This window comes from Rattus norvegicus, chromosome 14 (assembly GCF_021556685.1).
Source record: "Rattus norvegicus strain SHRSP/BbbUtx chromosome 14, alternate assembly SHRSP_T2T, whole genome shotgun sequence".
In the NCBI taxonomy this organism is placed as follows: domain Eukaryota; kingdom Metazoa; phylum Chordata; class Mammalia; order Rodentia; family Muridae; genus Rattus; species Rattus norvegicus.
The window spans coordinates 1,776,227-1,798,500 of record NC_141547.1 but is presented as its reverse complement, the minus strand read 5'-3'; the positions used below and the strand labels follow the sequence as shown (position 1 = coordinate 1,798,500).

At 41.3% G+C, this 22,274-nt stretch overlaps 2 protein-coding genes across 17 annotated transcripts in view; one reads left to right on the top strand and one right to left on the bottom strand.

The window, feature by feature from the left end:
* Positions 1 to 22,274, bottom strand: part of Evi5 (ecotropic viral integration site 5) — a 145,648-nt gene that overhangs the window by 96,553 nt on the left and 26,821 nt on the right. For 12 of the 16 annotated variants that reach the window (NM_001271410.1, XM_087582063.1, XM_087582062.1 and 9 more), the window contains 1 exon segment: positions 16,994 to 17,223. In NM_001271410.1, the coding sequence (NP_001258339.1) occupies positions 16,994 to 17,223 (230 nt within the window). 16 annotated transcript variants of the gene reach the window in all.
* On the top strand, positions 7,490 to 8,964 carry Ube2d2b (ubiquitin-conjugating enzyme E2D 2B). Its single transcript, NM_031001.2, is given in 1 exon segment — positions 7,490 to 8,964. A coding segment is annotated over 1 exon segment (444 nt). The 5' UTR covers positions 7,490 to 7,674; the 3' UTR covers positions 8,119 to 8,964.

Here is a 22,274-nt window from a genome sequence, read left to right as displayed (position 1 = left end):
ATGCTATAAGTCATACTATATTACAAATTATAAAAACAAGTAAGTTCTATCCTTACTTGGAAAAAATCTAATATATTTTCATAGCAACAGAAATGTAAATAATTTTAAAGTTTCCCAAATATTGTTAGAAGCAAAGAAGACAAGAAGATAACGAAATGGGCAATAATCACATAAAAATGGTCCAACTTAGACCACACAGAGCATAATTTAAACCACGCTAACTCTAAAGTCTCCGCACACCAAAGCTAGGCAGCGTGGAGCTAACATGGCTCTCAGAAACCGCCGGTGTCAGACTATGAAATGAACCTGTAGATCCCTATCCTTTCAGTCCACCTCCATTCTCTGGGGAAGCCACCAAACATGGCAGCAGACCCAGCTTTCCCCCTTTGTGGGGGCCACTAAACCCTGCCTCCTACTCCATACCCATTCCTTTGGGTCAACCAGCAAGACTGACTTGGGCCTATTCAATGGACACCCCAACCCTGGGCTCAAGTATGCAATTTTCATTCTACTTCCTGTCTTCCATTACAATCCCTCTAGTCTTACCCAGAGTCCTACAGCAGTCAGCATGCAGGTCCCTCTTCTCCCTGGGCCTAGCCCCAGCGGCTGTCCTCCGCCCCCCAACCCATAACCTAGGGACTGCTGCTAAGCTTTGGTGTGGACTCTGATTTACTCCTTCCTGTGGATTCTTCTGCCCTCCCTTCTAGAAGCACTTGCTACCTTGCCTCCCTCCCCAACCCCTGTGGTCACAGCTGGCAGACACTCTACCTCTTCATTCTTGTGTGTCTTCATTACTCTCTGCCTTACTGCAACCAACTGGCGGGATACCCTCTTCCAACTACACCCCAAACAGTCTGAGAACTCTGCCCCACCTTTCAGTGTGGACAAACTCCCCCTTGGATCTTTCTGGAAGCTGCCCTCAGCCTGTTCTCCTTCCTAGCTCAGCTCTATTCCTCTCTGCCATCCACCAAGCTAAGAAGCACTCCCTACCAGGCAGCCTCAGCCACACTCTCCTATGATCCAGAGAGGGCAACAGACACCAAGTGTCTCAGTTAGGATTTTACTGCTGTGAACATTCACCATGACCAAGGCAAGTCTTTAAAAGAACAACATTTAATTGGGGCTGGCTTACAGGTTCAGAGGTCCAGTTCAGTATCATCAGGGCAGGAGTATGGCAGCATCTAGGTAGGCATGGTGCAAGAAGAGCTGAGAGTTCTACATCTTCACTTGAAGGAAGCCAGGAACTGACTGGACATCTCAGGCAGCTAGGATGAGGGTCTCCAAGCCCACCCCCACCATGACACACCTTCTCTAACAAGGTCACACCTTCTAATAGTGCCAGTCCCTGGGCCGAGGATATCAAACCATCACAACAACGAATGAAACACTCACTCAACCAAGACCAGACCAGACCAGAAGTCAGCATCTACGGGCGCCTCAATCAGGCTAAGCCCCAGTGCCTGGACACCAGTGCAAAAGCCACAGTGATCACTACCCAGGGCGAGATGTCACCCTGAACCCAGGAACCCACCCTACTACAGTAAGCCATAAGAAAGGCAACATAGCTGGAGCACAAGACACGGGCTTCAAAATAGCAATTATGAGTACTGTTAAGGACCCTAAAATGGATAAGAACGGATCCCTAATGAGGTCTCTGAAAACATGAATGAACAGTGGAAGGAAATAATGAGAGTCAAACAGAATCATAAAGAAAACCCAACTGAGGTAAAACTAGAAATGAAAACTGTAGGAAGTCAGGCAAAAACCTCAGAGAAGAAAGCCTCCCCGACAGAGCACAAGACATGGAAGAGAAAATCTCAGGTTCACAACAAGGTTGAAGAAACAGAATACCTCCAAAAAAAAAAAAATGTTAAATCTAAGTATCCAGGCATAAAACATCAAGCAAATCTGTGATATTATGAAAATCTATAAACTATAGGAAGAAAAAGAAGAGGAAGAGGAAGAAAACCATGACCACCACCAACAACAAAATCATAAAGAAATTTTCTCTAACCTAAAGAAGGAGGTCCCTATCTTGGTACAAGAACCATACAGACAAGACAGTAGACAGGACCAGAAAAGAAATTCCTAGCAACACATAATAATCAAAATACTAAATGTACAAAGACAGAATAGTAAAAGCTACAAGGGGAAAAGACCAAGTAACATAAAAGCAGATCCATTAGAACAACACCCAACTTCTCAGTGAAGACTCTAAAACCAGACAGGCCTAGACGGATATTCTGCAAGCTCTTAAGAGACCACAGACGCCAGCCCATCTGTTACTATATCTAACAAAACTATTAATCACAATATGCAGATAAGAGGAAATAGTCTGTAATAATAACCAAATGTGAACAGTACCTATCTACCAATCCCCCTTTATAGCAGGTACCATAGGGAAAACTTTCATCTAGAGAGGCTAACCACACCTAAGAAAACACAAGAAATGCATCATCCCAAGCCAGTGAATCAAAAGAGGGATAAGAACTCCACATCATCAAAATAAAAGGAACGTTGTTCAGTGATAAGTCTTAATATTGATGATCTCGATTTTTCCCAATAAAAAGACACAGACTAACAGAATGAATTAGAAAACAAAATCCATTCTTCTGCTATATCTAAGGAATACATCTTACCATCACCAATAGACATTACCTCCGGGAAAAAAGATAGAAAAACATACTCCCAAAAAATAAATCCATGAAGTAAGCAGGTGAAGCCATTTCAATATCTGACAAAATAAGACTTCAAAACAAAATTAAGCAGAAGAGATAGGGAAACATATTACATACTGAAAGGAAAAACCCACTAAGATTGTACAATTCTAAACATGTATACACCAAACACAAGGGCACCCAAGTTCATAAAAGAAAAACTACTACACGTAAAATCACATACTGACCCTGACACACTGATAACAAGTTCAAAACCCAACCTTCACCAATACGTCAAGACAAAAACTACAGAGAGAAATCCTAGAGTTCAATGACATAAACTTAACATACTTAGCCGATATTTACAGAGAATTTCACCCCAAACACCAAAGACTATGCTTTCTTCTCAGCAGCACAGGGAATGCTCTCCAAAACTGAACACATGACTGGACACAAAACAAACCTCAATAGATGAGGAAAAACTATAACAACACCCTGCATTCCATTAGACCTCTCTCTACCAACTAAACTTGAACACCACCGAACAATCTACTACTCAAGATGGACCAACACAGAAATGGAAAAGGAAATCAAACATTTTTTATAATTGAGTGAAAATAAAAACACAACATACACGAAACTTTGGGATGTAACCAAGGCAGTGTTAAGAGGAGGTAAGTTCATAGCACTAAGTGTCCTCCTGAAAAAAAAAAAAAAAAAAAAAAACTAAAGAGATCTCATGTTACCACTTGGAAAGCTTCACAACAAAGAGAGGAACTAACGCCCAAAGCAGTCCCCATCGAGCAATAATCAAACTCAGGGCTGAAATTATCCAATCAGAAACAAACAAACACAAAGTTTAAATGAAAGGAAGAGTTGGTTCTGTGACAAAAATCAGTAAGATAAACCCTTAGCCAAATTAACTAAAAGATGGAAAAGAGAAAATTCAAATTAACAAAATTAGAGACAAAAAGGGAAATAACAACAGACACTGGGGAAATAAAGAGGATTTTAAATATGTACTTGAAAAACCTGAACTCCACCAAACTATAAAATTTAAAAGAAATGGATAATTTTCTTGATACATACTACCTACCAAAGTTAAAGCAAGATCAGAAAAGCAATTTAGATAGACCTATAGCCCCTAATAAAATAGAAGGAGTCATTAAAAGTCTCCCAACCAAAAAAAGCCCAGGGCCAGATGGTTTTAGTACAGAATTCTGCCAGACTTTCAAAGAAGAGTTAATCCCAAAATTACACAAAATAGAAACTGAAGGACTATTGCCCACTTCTTTTTACAAGGTCACCATTAAGAATATATAAGTAGGGGGCTGGAGAGGTGGCTCAGAGGTTAAGAGCACTGACTGCTCTTCCATAGGTCCTGAGTTCAATTCCCAGCAACCACATGGTGGCTCACAACCATCCTTCTTCCCGTGTGTCTGAAGACAGCTACAGTGTATTCATATAAATAAAATAAATCTTTTAAAAAAAAAAAGAATATATAAGTAGGTTTTATCCCGGAGATGCAGGGATGGTTCATTACATGTAAATGGATAAATGTAAACTATCATATAAACAAGACTGAAAGACAAAAACCACACGATCATCTCATTGGATGCAGAAAGGCTTAACCCTAACCCTAACCCTAACCCTAACCCTTTCATGATAAAAGTCCTGGAGAGTCTAGGAATACAAGGGACACACCTCAACATAATAGAGGTGATTTATAGCAAGCCCACAGCCAATGTCAACCTAAAGGGAGAGACGCAAAACATTTCTACTAAAATCAGGAATAAGACAAGGCTGTCCACTATCTCCAGACCTATTCAGTACACACAATACATGAAGTCTTAGCTAGAGCAATTAGACAACTGAAGGAGATCAATGAGATATAAACAAGAAGGAAGTCAAAGTATCTTTATTTGCAGATGATATGATTTTATATATAAATGACCTTAAAAACTCCACCAGGAATTGAGGGCTAGTGTCTCACACCTTTAATCCCAGCACTCAAGGTTAGCCTGGTCTACAGGGCTAAAAGTCTAGGACAGCCAAAACTACACAAAGAAACCCTGTCTCAAAGAAAACAAAACAAGGCAAAATGAAAACTCCACCAGGAAACTTCTAAGCTGAAAAACACTTTTAGAAAAGTAGCTGGATACAAAAATCAACACACAAAAACCAGAAGCTTTCCCATAAACAAATAACAGACTGAGCAAGAAGTCAAGGAAACAGTGCTTTTTACAGCTTCAAAAAATAATATGTAAATAAATTACTTTGCAGTAACTCTAGCCAAGCAAGCGAAGTCTTGTATATTAAAAACTTTAGAACATTAAAGAAAAAAATTGATAGGATATCAAGCGATGGCAAGATCCATTGATCGATAGGATTAATATAGTGAAGATGGCTATCCTACCAAAAGCAAATGCAATCCCCATCAAAATTCCAACACAATTCTTCACAGAAATTGAAAAAAACAATTTTCACCTTCATAGGGAAACACACATACACACATGCACGCATGCACGCTCACAGATAGCTACAGCAATCCTGAATAATAAAAGAGCTGCTAAAAGTATTGTCATCCTAGATTTCTAGTTGTAATACACTAATAGTGATAAAAACTGACACACTGAACAATGGAATCAAATTGAAGACCCAGACGTACATCCACAAACCTGTGGACACTCAATTCTTGGCAAAAAAGCAAAAAAAAAAAAAAAAAAAAAAAATGCACCCTGAAGAAAAGACAGCATCTTCAACAAATGGTTGCTGCTCAAACTAGATGGCTGTATACGGAAAGAAGGCAAACATTCTATATTTAGTGCGGTGCAGACTACTCCAAATGGAACCAAAGACGGTGGGGGCTGTGGGTGGGGGAACCGAACAGGATTTAAAAGGAAAGGGATGAGTGGAATCAGGGAGGGATTATTGAGGAGGGAAGCAACACTAAGGGCCATTTGCAAGGTCCCATGGAAACCTATTCCTGTGGGAGCTTCTTAAAATATATGCATATGTAAAAGAAATCTAAATGGAGTGCCCCAACTAGACATTTTACACCACCAAATCAAACTTCCAGTGCCATGAATGAGTTACACCTAGTTGAGTCATTATTCTCACGAAGAGTGACCTGCCTGCAGAGGTGACTGCCTGCAGAGGATGCTAGTGCAATAGTAGCACCAATACTGTGGGCATAACCAGCCACTATTGGACTGGACTGAAGGCCCACTCCACCAGATGGAACCCATGCCTGACCCTGCTCAAGGAACCAAGATCATGAGACTAGATAGGCCATGGTCCTAGGGGAAAAACAAACATTATTGTTCTGCTAAATAATATACCAACAAAAAGACTTCTAACAACACTCTGTTATACACACAGATCAGTCTCTCTCCTACTCAGCCCTTATTAGAGAGGCTTCCCCTTACAGCAGATGGAGACTAAAACAAAGACCTACAGCCAGACAATGTGCAGAGACTGGAGATACTGAACACTCAATCCTACATGGGATGTCTTATTAAACTTCTCTACTCGGAAATCTGAGATCTGTGTGGAGGAGGAAGAGGCGAGAAGACTATAAGAGCCACGGGGGTGGATGACACCAGGGAAACAAGGCCTTCTACACAGCAGGACTGATGCACGTATAAACCCAGACACTGTGGCATCACACACAGAGCCCTCACCCATCCTGGCCAGATGGGCTCCCAATGCTGAGACGGGGAAGTGGGCACAGGGTCCACCCCTAACCTAGAAGCCATCTCCAATTCACAACCACTTGGGAGAAAAGGTTAGCTCCCTCTAATGGAACCTCACTGGGTATATAAACCACAGTGAAGGTAGGCCCATGCCAGCAGTTGATGGCCTATTAATACAAAATGAACTTAATGGTGGTTTGATAGATTTCTTTTTTTTTTTGGGGGGGGGTGTCTTTTTAAATCTTATTGGTCATTTGCTCATATATTATGTGATCCAGTTTTGTGTTGTTATGGGTTATTTTTAAATCTGTTTCTTGTGCTTTTTAATTTTGCGATTGTTTATTCTGGTTTGTTTTTACTCAACTGTTTCCTAAAGTAAGAAAGAAAGAAGGTGTAAATGTGGGACTAGGAATGAATACAGAGAGCCCCCTTTTTTTTACTGGAAACTTTGCAAATGTGTTTTAAAATGATATGAATTACTTAGTGAGGTTATTTTTTAACAGACTTTGTAAAAAGAAGAGGTATGAACAATATAGCTGCTTTCTCGTTTCTTTTATATTCTAGAAAATTTTAGGATGCTCTTCTCAAAAGAGCGCTTGCCTAGAAAGCGCAAGGCCCTGGGTTCGGTCCCCAGCTCCGAAAAAAAGAAAAAAGAAAAAAAAAATTAAAATTCTCTTAAAAAATTAAAAAATAAAAAGTTCCTTCTGTCTGAGATTTGACACGTTGTGGAATACTTGACACATCAAGACTCTTCCCAGTGAACTGCAGTCGTCAGTAGTTTGTTCAAAGTGAGAAAGTGAGCCAAAGGTAAGATTTGGTAACCTGGTAACAGCTGCCATCATGACATCACAGCACACAGCCTATTATGAGTTTGTGGTGATGGTGGTGCTACAAAACAAACAAACAAACAAAAAACCTACTACGCTGCCAATCACATCATCCCTGACCAACGGTCACCCTCCCGAGCTGCCCGAGCTGCGTCGGTCTGCGGTACCGCTACAGCCAGGCTGCCTGCCACGAGCCCTGGGCAGAGGCTCCGGCGGAGGGATCCGCAGACGCTAAGGTCTCGGAAGAAGAGACAGCTACTGCGGCAGCACAAAAAGAGCGGCGACAGGGTGATGCGCCAACCGATGTGAAGGCAGATAGTGTCCACGGTGGCTGGCCCGGAAGCTGAGTGGGCCTCGGCCCTCAGCGTATTCTGCCAGGGCCAGGCCAGAACTGCCTGCCTCCTCTTCTGCGGCTGATCCAAAACCAACAAGGCAGCCACAGGCCGTCGGTGCCTGCCGCCTTCCACCAGGGGCCCGCCAAGACAACCTTCCACCATGGCTTTGAAGAGAATCCACAAGGAACTGAACGACCTGGCGCAGGATCCCCCAGCACAGTGTTCAGCAGGTCCTGTCGGGGAAGATATGTTCCATTGGCAAGCTACAATCATGGGGCCAAATGACAGTCCCTACCAGGGTGGAGCATTTTTCTTGACAATTGATTTCCCAACAGAGTACCCCTTCAAACCACCTAAGGTTGAATTTACAACAAGAATTTATCATCCAAATGTTAACAGTAATGGCAGCATTTGTCTTGATATTCTTCGGTCACAGTGGTCTCCAGCACTAACTATTTCAAAAGTACTTTTGTCCATCAGTTCTCTGTTGTGTGATCCCAATCCCGATGATCCCTTAGTGCCTGAGATTGCTCAGATCTACAAAACAGATAGAGACAAGTACAACAGAACAGCTCGGGAATGGACTCAGAAGTATGCCATGTGACTAAAGAGATTATTGGATCCTCTGCGAATAAAAGCTAGGGGAACTCTGAAAGAGAAAGTCCTTTTGATTCCCACTTGACTGTTTGCTGTGAACCCACGATGTACCGGCCTCGTCCTCCCTGGTGCACGGTCTTCATCTGATACAGTACTGTTGCATGTTGCACGCACCAAAAATACTGTGTTTCTGTACCAACACTGTCTCCTAGCAGACGAGCCTTCTCCAGGCATAACCTAGGTGTGAGATTAAAAGTTTTCCTTATTGACTTAAATCTGGATAACAAGGTGTGAGTGAGGGTGGTGGGTACAAGATACTGCTCAGAAGGGGTAAAGGTCCCCAACCTATAAGACAATGAGATGGCTTTTCAGTGGAAGCCATTTACAGCTAAATGTTTAAATGAATGAAAAGCTAGGTGAAGAACATGAATGTTCCTGTACTCATTTTATTCCAAAAGACCTAGAGCTTAAATGAACATTAAAGCCAACCAGACTAAGCCAACCCACCTCCTGTATTTTAAAGTCTAATTGGTCAACAAAAATAGATCGGCACTATCGGTCCATAAAGTGTGCCTGGCTTTGTTCCCAAATCCTTTATACACGGATGACTCAACCTATTTTCTTTCACACTTTCTCTCCATATTCTTTGGTTTACTTGCGGTTTCTCAGTTGATTCATCACTAATAGCTCTTATTTTTATTATATTAACTGCTTAATCTATTTGGATGTAAAGGTAGACATTCAACTTGATGAAAAAAGCTTGTGTATAGAGACCTAATTGCTCCTCTGGAGCTTGTACAGTCAAGAATGATGCATCTGTGTAATAAACCAATTATTCTAGCCATTACATAAATTTTGTGTGAATAGGCTTTTTTTACTTTTAAGAACTTATTTAGCTGAAATTATTGAATTTTCCCTCAGCCTTGTCATTTCATTTAGATTGGTCACATTTTCAAATTATGAAACAATTCCAGGTTATAGCTAAAAAGATACTTTTAGAGAATTTTATTAAATAAGGTAGAAACCTGAGCTTAAAGGCATTTTCATGAATATCCAACCTCCCAGGAATAAAACTTAAGAAACTTGCTTTGTTAATAAAACTAAGCTGCATTTTACCAAAACCTTGTGACACTCCTAGGTACATGCATAAAACAAAAAGGTATTGGTGAGTTAAAGAATAGCTTTGACCAAACTCAAAGAAGAGCACAATCACAAAGAATAGCCATGATATTTTAATTGTGCTATATATGCAGCTCTTTGAAGTCTTCCCTGACTCATACTCTAGTAAAACATTAGACACGCCAACTGTATTTGTCTGAAACAGCATTCTTTTCCTAACAGAACTGTAAGCCAGCCATTCTTCAGTCATGCTGGTATTCTCTAGGCATCAGGCAAAATGCATCTTTACACCGTCACACACTCTCTCTCTCTCTCTCTCTCTCTCTCTCTCTCTCTCTCTCTCTCTCTCACACACACACACACACACACACACACACACACACACACAGAGGAAGATCACAAGTTCAAGGCCAGCTTGAACTATGTAATGAGAGTGTCTCAATATCCCTCTCCCCCAAAAAAAGCTTGAATAAAAAAATGTAGCTCTAACATAGCATAGCCAGACACTGCAGTATACATTGGTAGTTGTAACACATGGGAGGCAGAAGCAGAAAAAGCACTACAAGTTTAAGGCCAGCCTGGTCAGTATAGGGAGCACTAGGCTGGTCAGGGCTACATAGATTTTGTTTAAAATAAAATCTAAATAATGAATCCTTTAACAAATCTATAATTTGCATAAAGCCTACAAAAGTGTAGTGCTCCAGGCTTCTCACTCACCACCCCACCACTCCACTGGAACGAATATACAGTGCCTATAAAGCTTAGGGCAGTGTGATGTCCTGGGCCTTCACACTCACAGTAATACACAGGGTAGAAAGCCCACAGCCATGTAGCATACCAGGTCTTCCCATTCACTCACTGGCTCAGAGCCTACAAAGGCCATGTGGTAAGTGTCATACAAGCCTAACAACTGTTGTTAACTTTGATGTTAATGTTGTGTGCCCTTTTCTGTTTAGATATACAAATACCACTGTCTTAACAATGCCATTATGTTATACAATAGTAATAGGATATACAGGATTACAGCTGAGAAGTAACTGGCAAGTCTGTGTAAACACTCATCCTCACATAGTGAAGCCCACAGTGTCTCTTCTAGACCTGTCCTATCACTAAGTAATACAGGACTATACTTAGATAAGCCATGCAGAAAAGAGCATTTACAACTGCCTTAATACATAGACTCTATAAAAATATCGTTAGAATAAAGTCTTCTCGTTTCTTACTGTTTAATGTGGTTAATCATTTAGGGGCCAAAACAGATGGCTGATAGCCATGTCATTTCAACATCAACAGCAGTGCCAGAGGACATAGTGCCTGATGTCAACAATTCCCAGACTTGAGCCTGGTGACTGGGAAAACGGGGTGCAGCACCACTGATAAAAGTCTGTAGCCACTGAGAAGTTCCTCTAAAACTTACTTATTCTCTTTAGCAGATGGGTTCACCATCCTGTAAAGAGTGGAGAATCAGAGAACACAACAACTGACACATATCTGGGTCTTCTATAACAAAAAACTGAATTAAATAATTTATAAACAACAGGTATGTATTATTCACAGTTCTGGAAGGTGGGAAGTCCAAAACCAAAGCACTAAGATTCAGACCTGACAGGGCTATTTCTCACTAACCCTGACTTCTACTAGTGTGTTCACACCTAACCCACCTGACAGATGCTGCTGCCAAAGGCTCCCTAAAGAGTTTCTCTTTAAAAAATATTTATGTATTTATTTATTATGTAAACAGCATTCTGCCTGCATGTATGCCTGTAGGCCACCCCTAAAGTCTCTTTTATAAAAGGCATTAATCCCATCCATGAGAAAAGAGCTTCCTAAAGGCTCAACCTGTTTGTTATATTCTAGATTAGAATCCAACGCAGGATTCTGTTGTCACAAACATTCAGACCACAGCAAAACTACATGCCTGAGGTAGAGGACAGACAAGCTTTCAGGTCAACACATACAGATTCCTCTCTGGTTGATAGAAATAACAAAAGCCACAAGAGTTTAGCACAGAAAACAACTCAAAACAACACACAAAAAGGTAAAAATGGCCTTCTCTCTCCAGTCTGAAAATCCAACTTCTTACTTGCCTTGTTTCTTTAAAATGACAGCTCAAGCTGGAGAGACGGCTCAGTGATTAAGAGTGCTGACTGCTCTTCCAAAGGTCCTAAGTTCAATTCCCTCCACCCACACAGTAGCTCACAACCATCTGTAATGGGATCTGATGCCCTCTTCTTGGTGTCTGAAGACAGTTCAGCGTACTCACATACATAAAATAAAATCTTTTTAAAAAAATAAAAAAAGATGACAGCTCAAGAAGTTCAAGAGTCCTTTATACAAAAACTAAGCAAAAAAATAACACTCAGCCAGACGTGATGGCGGATGCCTCAAACCCCAGCACTTGGGAGGCTGAGTGTAGACCAGTGATGGGAGATTCTGAGACTCTAAATAAAATCCTGCCTTCACTTGAAGGAGAGAAGAAACAAAAACCTCAGGAAAAAAAAACCAACTCAAATGAAGTGCTTTCCTATAATGTATGTGAGTATATATGTTTAATGCACTGTTATATAATTTACACACACACGCACACGCACAGGGACAGATAATGGGCTGCAGAGATGGCTCAACTGGTTAAAAGCACTGCTGCTCTTGCAGAAGACCCAGGTTCAGTTCACAGCACACATGTTGGCTCACAACCATAACTAACTCCAGTCCAGCGATTCTAACACCCTTTTCAGCCTTCTCTGGACTCTACAGGTTTACACTCACATTCAGGCAAACAGACACAATAAATAAAAATAAATCCTTTTTAAAGATACATTTTGACATAGACTTGAAGTATCTGTTTTACTTGTAATATTTTCATTCATTAATGAATTTTGCTGGATGTTTTATATAGTATCCTACAGAAGTTGAGGTAAGCTGTTTTTGTTAGATTTTTTTTAAGTATTTAATGAACAGTAGACCATCTAGACCAGATTGTACAACAGAAATACAATGCAAGCTACTTGCACAATTTTTAATGTTCCAGGCAGCAGCCACATTTTGAAAATTTAAAAAGTATCTGATTTGTGTAATTTATTTTATTTGAGTTTCTTAATTTTGAGATAGGGTCTCACTCTATACCCCAAGCTGACCTGGAGTTTGTAGGGATCCTTCTGCCTTATAAGTGCTAGGATTTCAAGGATGAACCAGCATACAGAGCTTACTCTATCCAATAAAGAATGTCATTTCAAAACAGAAAATGTCATTCTAACATGTACTCAGTTTTCTTAAAATTGATGATATATGACTTTTTTCAAAACAAATCTTCAAAATCTGGCATAGTTTACACTTACAGTGTGTCTCAGTCAGACTAGGCACATTTCAAGTACCCAACAACTCTGTTGGCTAGCAGCTAACATACTACACAGTACAGACGTTAGGTAGATATTTAAACTAGGATACCAAAGATTCATGGTAATTACATTTTAAGACGTATGTAGTATACATATGTTGTGTCACAGTTGTGTCATCACTGTTGTGTCTCCTCGAGTGACACACTGGAAAGTGGTAAGCAACAGGAGACAAGAATGCCACACCAAAATGTACCACAGTAGGTAGTAACATTTTCAACAGTAACATTTCCCCACTGAATTGAAACAAATCATCCACACTTGAAGCTTACCTCCTTAAATTCATCTCTGCCAGTGCCTTTGTATTTTTAATAAGAAAAAGAGCACATTAACACAAACTAAAAACATCTGTCCTATTTCAACTTTAAGTCTATCAATTATTAACTTTCTTCAAACAAATCTCTGATATTGCACTAAACTATTTCTTCTTGTTTTTCTGGGCTGCCACATTTACTTTTTAAAGAAATAGCTGCAATGAGACCATGTAGAGGAACATGACTCTGTTCTCATGTATCTTACATCTTAAGTTTCTGCAACACTGCTCCCACTTTCCACCACTTCAATCAGACGGTTACATCTTAAGTTTCTGCAACACTGCTCCCACTTTCCACCACTTAAATCAGACGTTACAGACATACGGAATGGGGCCTCCATGGGGTCCATGCTGCTGAGACACCTACTGTGGGGTCACAGGTAGCAATAATTATGCCAAGCACGTTTTACCTTACACTTGTAAACGACACGACTTCCTTACCAGTGATCAGAAAAATGAGAAGGTGGCAGGGTAAAGAGAGGAAGAAAGCTAGATCTTCAGGTACGACATTTTATTTGGATTTTTTTTTTGTTGTTTTTTTATAAAGTTTAATATATCTTTCTGCTGGGCCTGGCATGGGCTTTTGAAAACTCAAAGCCCACTGGCAGTGACGCACCTCCAACAAGGCCACATCTAATCTTTCCCACCAAAACAGCTCCACCATTTAGAGACCAAGCATTGAAATATCTGAGCCTACAGAACCATTCTCGTTCAAATACCACACATGAGACTGAAGTCTAACCAAAGTGTCCAATTAACTACCAAAAGAGCAAGTGATCAAGCAAAAAAAAGGAACTGGGTATGGGGCATGCTTTTAATTCTAGCTCTGGGGAGACAGAGGCAGGCAGATCTCTGGGACTTGGAAGCCAGCCTAGTCCAGAACAGCCAGAGCTACAGAGCAGAGAAACCCCATGTCAAAAAAAAAAAAAAAAGTTATTTTAACAGATGCCATAGAACAAATATCCACACAACTGTTTCAGGAGAGCCAAAAGCTCTCTTTTGGCCTCAGTGAGCATCAGGCATATAAGTGGTAGACAGATGACAGACAGACAGACAGGCAAAATACCCATACACATAAAATAAAAATCTTAAAAGACTTCTCAAAACTCTGATCTTGTATCACATACAAGGAAATTAATAAAATCACTTGAACCCAGGAGTGTGAGGGGCAGCTAGCAATCCAGTGTGGTGCCATCTCTTAACATCAACAAAGTAAAACTATAAGAAAATACAGAAGATACTTTGTATGACCTTTGGTCACCAAATGCACAATCCATGGAAGTGGATCTTTAAGGTGGTACTTCATCAGAATGTAGGTGCTGTAGAATCTAGGTGCTGAGAAGCTAGTTCAGTCAGTAAGGCACCTCCTGTGTGAACATGAGGTCACATCTGCGTCTGGGTCCTCTGCACCATGAACAAGCCTGCAGCCCAATGGCTGGTGAGAAAGGGAGAACACTTGACAGGAAGGTCCCTGGAACCTGCTAGCCAGATAATCAATGAGCTTCAATGAGAAACTGACCCAAAAAGTACAGTGGAAAGCAAAAGAGAAGACATTCAGCATATATCTCTGGCCTCCACCTCCACACATGCACTTACATCCATGCTGAACACACACCCACATCCATGTGTACACACACATACATACATGCACACATGCACAGCATACAACTTCTATTCCCCGAAAGATATTTTAGGAGAATGACAACCACCAATGGGAAAGGAAGATCTGAAAATCAACCTCCTGAGAAAGAATCTGTACCTTAAACAAAGAATTCTCAGGACAGTAGCTGGAGAGATGACTCGGCGGTTAAGAGCACAGACTGCTCACTGTTCCAGAGAACCTGACTCTGATTACCAGGACCTACACAGTGGCTCTTAACTATCTGCAACTCAAGTCCTAAGGGTCCAATGCCTTCTTCTGGCCTCCAAGAGCAGCAGGCATGCATATATGATACTCATTATACAGATGCAGGCAGAACAGCTATACATACAAAGTAAAAATAAATTAAAAAAAAAAATTCTCAAGATATGCTAGAGCAAACAACATAAATTTGTAAAATCAAGAGATAATCCAGGTATGATGGTACCTGCCTTTCTTCTTAGCCCTGGTGAGACAGAGGCAGGTGAGTATCTGAGTTCAAGGCCAGCCTGGTCTGCACAGTGAGTTCCAAGTCAGCCAAGGCTACCTAGTAAAACCCTGCCTCCAAAAAGCAACAGAAAAGATATGTGCAGACAGCAAACAAACGTAGAAAGAATACATTAATATCCATAGAAAACATAAATGAACCAGCACGCACTACTGGGACTGGAGAGACGGCTCACAAGTTAACGTACTTACTGTTCTCACAGAGGGCTCAGGTTCCCAGCTCCCATAGACACTCATAACCACCTTAACTCCAGTTCCGGGGACCCAACACCCTTTTCTGACTTCTGCAGCTACCAGGCACACATGATGTTCAGACATATATGCCTACAAACACACACTTAAAAGTAAATAGTTCTTTTTTGAAAAAGGCATCATTGCCAGACATGGTGGTGAGAGATGGGGGCGTCCTCGGCTACACATAAGCTCCAGATCAAACAAGAGATCTTATCTCAAAAGACTTAGAAAACAAATAAAACCATGCAGTATCAATATCTACTAAAACGGCTAAAACTCAAAGCCGTGATCATGGCCTAGGGATGTAGTCAGTTGGTAGAGTGCTTGCCTGGCACACAAGAAGCTCTTGGTTCAGTCTCCAACACCACATAAGCTGTGTGTAGTGCACCCCTGTAGAAACAGAACTTACGAGATAAAAGCAGGAGAATGAGGAGTTTAAGATCCCCTTAGCCTGGGCTACATGAGACCCAGTCTCGGAAACAATGTTTGATCATAACTAACGTGATGAAGGTAACCCCATCTTGTCCTAACTCCACTTTAGTCTGCTTGGACACTTCTCAGCCTTCTACCCCATAACAGTGACATCTGCGTTGACAGCACATTTGGGATTTCCATGACCTTGGCCAAAGGTTCAGATGTATTAACCAAACTAATGTTTACATGACATCAACTAAAACAATCAAAGAAGAAACGGCAGGGGCAATTGCCAGCCAGGTAGTGGTGGTGGTGCACACCTTTGATCTCAATACTCAGCAGGCAGAGGCAGCTGCATCTCTGTGAGTTCGAAGTCAGCCTGGTCTACAGATTGAGTTCCAGGACAGCCAGAAACAGCAGACAATTTCTACAGAGAGAAACTCTTGTCTCAGAAGAACAAAACAAAAAAAGAGCTTAATGAAACTGTACATTTTAAAACTATGTGAATAGTTTGAGTTACTAACACATCAAAAGAAGCTATTAAAACTTATCCTTTACCCTTAAAGCTGTAGCACTATACCTTGACCAGACACAAAAGGCTGCTGTCCCTTCCTTTCTTTAGTAGATGACAGTCCAGGGTCCTGGAACTCACTATACAGACCAAGCTGGTCTCAAGCTAGGAGTTTTGGCCCTGCCTTGTTGAGTGCTAAGATCACAGGGTTGCACTGACACCCATCTCTAAAGAGTTCAAAACTTAATAACAGAGTAAACAGAGTCTGGATTCCTAACAAAGGAATGTCTCACTCTCATGGGAATGGGGCCTTGCCTTCCATAGGATTCTTCACTGGACTGAATTATATATTTTAACCAAAGGAAACTATTTAGAAAGTTTAGAGTAAAAAAAGAGGACTGAGAGCACAGGCCAGTGAGGAATGTCTGCCTAACATGCAAGGCCTAGAGGCTCACTCCCCAGCTCTAAAAATAAACAAAAATGGTAGTTTTGCCCTAATAGTTCATAAAATTCATGAAGGATTTAGAGAGTCTAGAGTGCTAAGAAATGAATTAGAGAGTGCTATTAGTTAAAGCTTGTCTTAGTCTTAAACTCATGTCCTTGGGCAATTCCTGAAGGTGTCTGTTCTGTAACTCTGAAGAACAAAGGGCCAGAGACCAGGAAACAAGTACTCTCTGTGTGAATGAGCACTTGAGCTGGACTGTGGCTTGGGCTGTAGGATAAACCAGGAGAAATGGCCACAGCTGCACTCACCTGTTTTGTTCCTCCAGCTTAGCCAGGAGTTCTAAGTCGTCTGGACTCAACTTTGATGGGGAAGATGGTGACTGTGTTGGTGTTGACAGTGTGGTAGATGAGGATGTGGTATGTAGTGAGGCTGATGGACTTGCCACCTGGCTGGCCATCTGACTGACTGTGTGCGAGACTGTGTTCTTCACCCATGAGAGAGTAGAACTCAGCTTTTCTGCCACCTTGTCTGTCGCCACCTAAGAGTAAGGACAAAAAGCATAGTTCAGTTTTATTTCAGTCATTAGCACAAACTTGATACTGCTAAGTTTTCCTTAAAAATCTCTGAGGTAATGGGGATGAAACCTGGTTTTGCTACCATTGCTTTAACATCCAACTTTGAAACTTCTGCTTTTTATTTCATGTTTGCCTACATGTATGTCCACACACCGTGCACATGCCAATTGCCTTCAGAAGTCAGAAGAGGATGTCAGATCCTGAAACTGGAGTTATACACGGTTGTGGAGGCTATGCAAATGCTAGGAACCAAACTCAGGTTGTCTAGAGGAACAGCAAGTGCCCGTACCTCATGAGCCACCTCTGCTCCAGGCTGGGAACTGTTTGTTTCTACTACATGCTTCCAACACCAACAAACCAGAAGAGTGCTTTCCAAGCTATAAAATGAAGTCCAGCCTGAGGGCACACTCTTAATTCTAGCACCTAGGAAGCAGAAGGCAGGCAGGTCTCTGTGAGTTCAACATCAGCCTGGCCTACTCCTGGTTCCAGGAGCATCAGGACTACTAAGAGAGACCTTGTCTCCAAAATATCAAAGAGGATGTTGTCTTACAAAACGTATATTTCACTAGCATATACCTTAAAAATCTATATAGTGCTCAGTTTGCTGTTCAAGTATAAAGATGTAATCTCTCAGCTTCCTACTCTGCCCTTCTGCTCATGATGCCTTACCATTGTAGACACCCCTCATTGAGAACTATGACAAAAATGAACTTACTTCTACTAAAAAAATTAAAAGTATACATACACACAAACTACTTGTGTATACATGGGTATATTCCATCAGGATTTTTCCTTCTTTCTTTGTAAAGGATATTCTTTATTGAGATTTTGGTCAAAAAAAATTCAAAAAGTCAAAGAAGGAGTAGCAGGATGGACAGGCATCCTGAACAATCAAGACTAATGAGAGAGAGAGAGAGAGAAAGAGAGAGAGAGAGAGAGAGAGAGAGAGAGAGAGTGTGTCTGTGTGTGTGTGTGTGTGTGTGTGTGTGTGTGTGTGTGTGTGTGTGTTTTCAAGACAGTTTCTCTGTATATCCTTGGCTGTCTTGGAACTCACTACGTAGACCAGATGGGCCTCCAGAAATCTACCTCTTTCTGCCTCCCAAGTGCTGGCTGGGATTAAAGGCATGTGCCACCACTGCCTGGTCTGTGCAACAAGATCTTTTATCAATCTAAATACACTAGAGTGCTTTAAAGGTTCCAGCTTCAAAGGCACAAAATTCATTAAAATGGCTAAGAGAGTGGGAGGGCTCAATGCAGAACATACTAGGCTAAGTTGCCACAAGCAACTATAAGACCCAAATGTGGGGTTTGGAGATTTAGCTCAGTGGTAGAGCGCTTGCCTAGCAAGCTGGAGGCCCTGGGTTCAATCCTCAGCTGGGGGGGGGGGGTGCGCTTGGCTATCCTGGAACTCACTACACAGATCAGGGTGTACTTAAACTCACCAACATCCACCTGACACTACCGCCTGAGTGCTGGGGTTAAAGGCGTGCACCACACTTGGATAAACAATGTTTCTTAGAAAAGGCCTTGTGGACGAGTGAGATGTCTCAGCAGTAAAACACACTCGTGGATGCCTAGAGCTCCCACAAAAGATGGAGAGAACAAGCCCCACAAAGTGTCCTCTGTCCTCCACACGTGTACCATGGCGCACTGTCCATGCACACATATACTTACAGTAATGAGAAACAAACACAAAACTTGTGACACATGTACCCATAAAGATTGTACCATGGGGGGCTGGGGATTTAGCTCAGTGGTAGAGCGCTTACCTAGGAAGCGCAAGGCCCTGGGTTCGGTCCCCAGCTCCGAAAAAAAGAACCAAAAAAAAAAAAAAGATTGTACCATGGCACACACACCCATGAGTGTGACATACATAGGTAGCCATAAAGATCACAAGCCATGCCGTCCTTGTATGATCTTAAGATCTCAACTCTTATGTGATGGGAAAAAGCTTAAGCACTATAAACTATCTTCTGGATTAAAATGTCAGCCACCCTTAAGTTTAGGTATAGCAATTCATGCACAGACATTAAAATACCAATGCATGCGCAAAAATCTGTTCCAACTTCTGACCGTACTCTCATCACAGATTCTCCTTTAAAGCTGAAAAGTGGTGGTCTCTCCCCACATCCTATCCTTCACCCTAGTGTGAAAACTCTACTCAGGAAAAGAACAGTATAAAGACAGACGTACTAAACCATTCCACAAAGCAGTGACACATCTAAGACAACCTTTGTTGTCAGCAGCAGGACTAATGGGACCAGGGTTTTACCCCATTAGATCAGAATCCCTCTCTGCTAGATTCTTTCCTTTTGAAATAGTATTACAGAAGACGCCAGATGGGCCTGGTTACTGAGGGGAAAGTCCCTAAGAAAAGCAAGCAACATGAAATATGGGACCCAAGGAAACAATCATGGGATAATTTACTTAGAAGAACTAGGTCTAGAGCTGGAGAGATGGCTCAGAGGTTAAGAGCACTGACTGATCTTCCAGAGGTCCTGAGTTCAATTTCCAACAACCACACGGTGGCTCACGACCATCTGTAATGTGATCCAATGCCCTGTTCTGGTGTGTGTTAAGAGATTGACAGTGTGCTCACATACATAAAATAAATAAATCTTTTAAAAAAAAAAAAAAAAAACTAAGTCTATATCTTTGAGGGCTTCCAGCAGTTTCTCAATGTGGGTGTCACACCTTCAATGGGTCAGAATAAACCAAGTCAGGGAGGCCAACGTGGAGTTACTAATACTGTCAGTGAGGCTGCCTTTGAGGGGCAGGTTGAACAAGCTGCATGCTGTGCATTCAAAGAGGCATTGACAAGATCTGGTTCCCACAAACAGCATCTAATGACAGCTGCTCCAGGTTTGCCACCAGGTAAAAGTGCTTACCATGCAACCTGGTGACCTGAGTTCATCCCCAAGATTCCAACCTCAGCTACAGTAAATTGTATCAAAAATAGATGAAATTCTAAAATTGCTTTTTGTTTTGACTTTTTCACATCTTTGCATTCAATTCTATAGTGTCTCATATTCAATTACATAGTGTGCCTTATCTTCCATATGCTTTAGGCCTATACTGGACAGCCTTTAATTCCCTGCACTAGAAACTCTGACCAGTGACTTTACCTTTATCTCCGACACACATCTTCAGCATTTAACAGTAGCCTCTTAACCTTTCACTGCTCTTGTTTTTTCCACAACATTTTTATTTTCTCTTGAAATTTCTTTATCCCCTATTATTTTAGGATAATGTTTAATGTCCTCCAGTTCTGACGTCATTTTGAAGAAATGAATGACTGTACCTTGTCCTACATGACTATATTTATTCCTGGAAACTTCCTCTCAAGTCTGTTTTATCCAAAATTAATATAGCTACTTCAAATTTCTTTTGATTTATCAGCAAAGCCCTAAAGGGAAGTAAGCAAGGCCCAGGCACAGTGGAACACACCTGCAATCCTAGCACTCTCAAAGCTGAGGCAGGAAGACTCCAAATTCAAGGCCAGCCTAGGGTTATATGAGATCTCATGCCTCAAAAAAGGGAAAAAAGAAAAAGGAAACAAAGATTTACATACATATATACAGAGGAGGGCAGGTATGAAAACATCTGGTAGTTTCTGGTTCTATTTTGGTATGGGGGCAAGGGGAGTTTCCTCTCAGAAATACAAGTTTGTATATGATATGAAAGGACATATTCCCTTCTGAACAGCAACAGCAGTGTTTTTCCAATAACTACTTTACTGAAATGTAAAGTTGTATCAAGGCAATAAAGTTTTAAATCTTTTTTAAAGATTTATTTATTATATGTAAGTACACTGTAACTGTCTTCAGACACACCAGAAGAGGTCATCTGATCTCATTACAGATGGTTGTGAGCCACCATGTGGTTACTGGGAATTGAACTCAGGACCTCTGGAAGAGCAGCCAGTGCTCTAACCACTGAGCCATCTCTCCGGCCCAGTTTGAAACACTTGTATTTATTTGGCACATATAGGTGCTTTGCCTGCATGCCTGTCTGTGTGCCATGTGAATGTCTGGCTCCAAAGCGGGCAGAGGAGAGCGTCGACTTCCTGGAGCGGAGTTACGGAGTTGTTAGCTGCCTGTGGGTGCTGGAACCAACCTGGTCATCTGGAAGAACAGCCAATACTCTAAAGGACGGAGCATCTCTCCACACAGATGAGCTCTTTAATTAAAGACAAGTAGAAGATAAAAGCATGTTGTACCTTTACAACCTGTCTAATCAGGAGTCTCTTTGACATTCTGGGAAAGGCTGCTATTTCTAAATAGCTCTTGTCCTGAGAGTATTTGTACCCACCTCACTTTTCTCTCCATCTTTAAGATACTTCAGGCTATATTCAACATTTTGAATTCAAATATATATAGTAAAAAAAAAAAGGGGGGGGGTTGGGGATTTAGCTCAGTGGTAGAGCACTTGCCTAGCAAGCACAAGGCCCTGGGTTCGGTCCACAGCTCCGAAAAAAAGAAAAAAAAATGAGTGTGTTTTTTTTTTGTGCTACTTGGTATTGTCCCCTAATTTAAACCCCACAATACTATATGTCTCATACTGTCCTTACACTGTTACATTAGCTATTATTCCTTAAGAAATAAAAATATTCAGAAAACATCAACACTGTCACCTAAACAAAGTCTACCTAGGTGAAATGACTAAACAAGCCAAAGCACTTGCTGTGTAATCCTGACCACGTGAGCCTGGTCACCAAAAAGCCAGATGCAGTGGCTTGAATGTGTAATCCCAGCATTCCTAAAGATTCAGGAGCAGGAGAACAACTGAAGCTCCAGGTCAGCAACCCGAGTATACAGAATGGAAGAAACAAGAAAGAGCCTGCTTCAACAAGTTGTGAGTCCAGAAATAACTCCTGCACACTATTCAGACTTCCACACATGTACCATTCATTCTCTCACCAGCACTCACGCGTGTCATGTATACACATACTTTTAAAATATAAATAATGTAATTAGAAAGTACATTCAATTAGGCTGGGTGCATACAGTTCAGT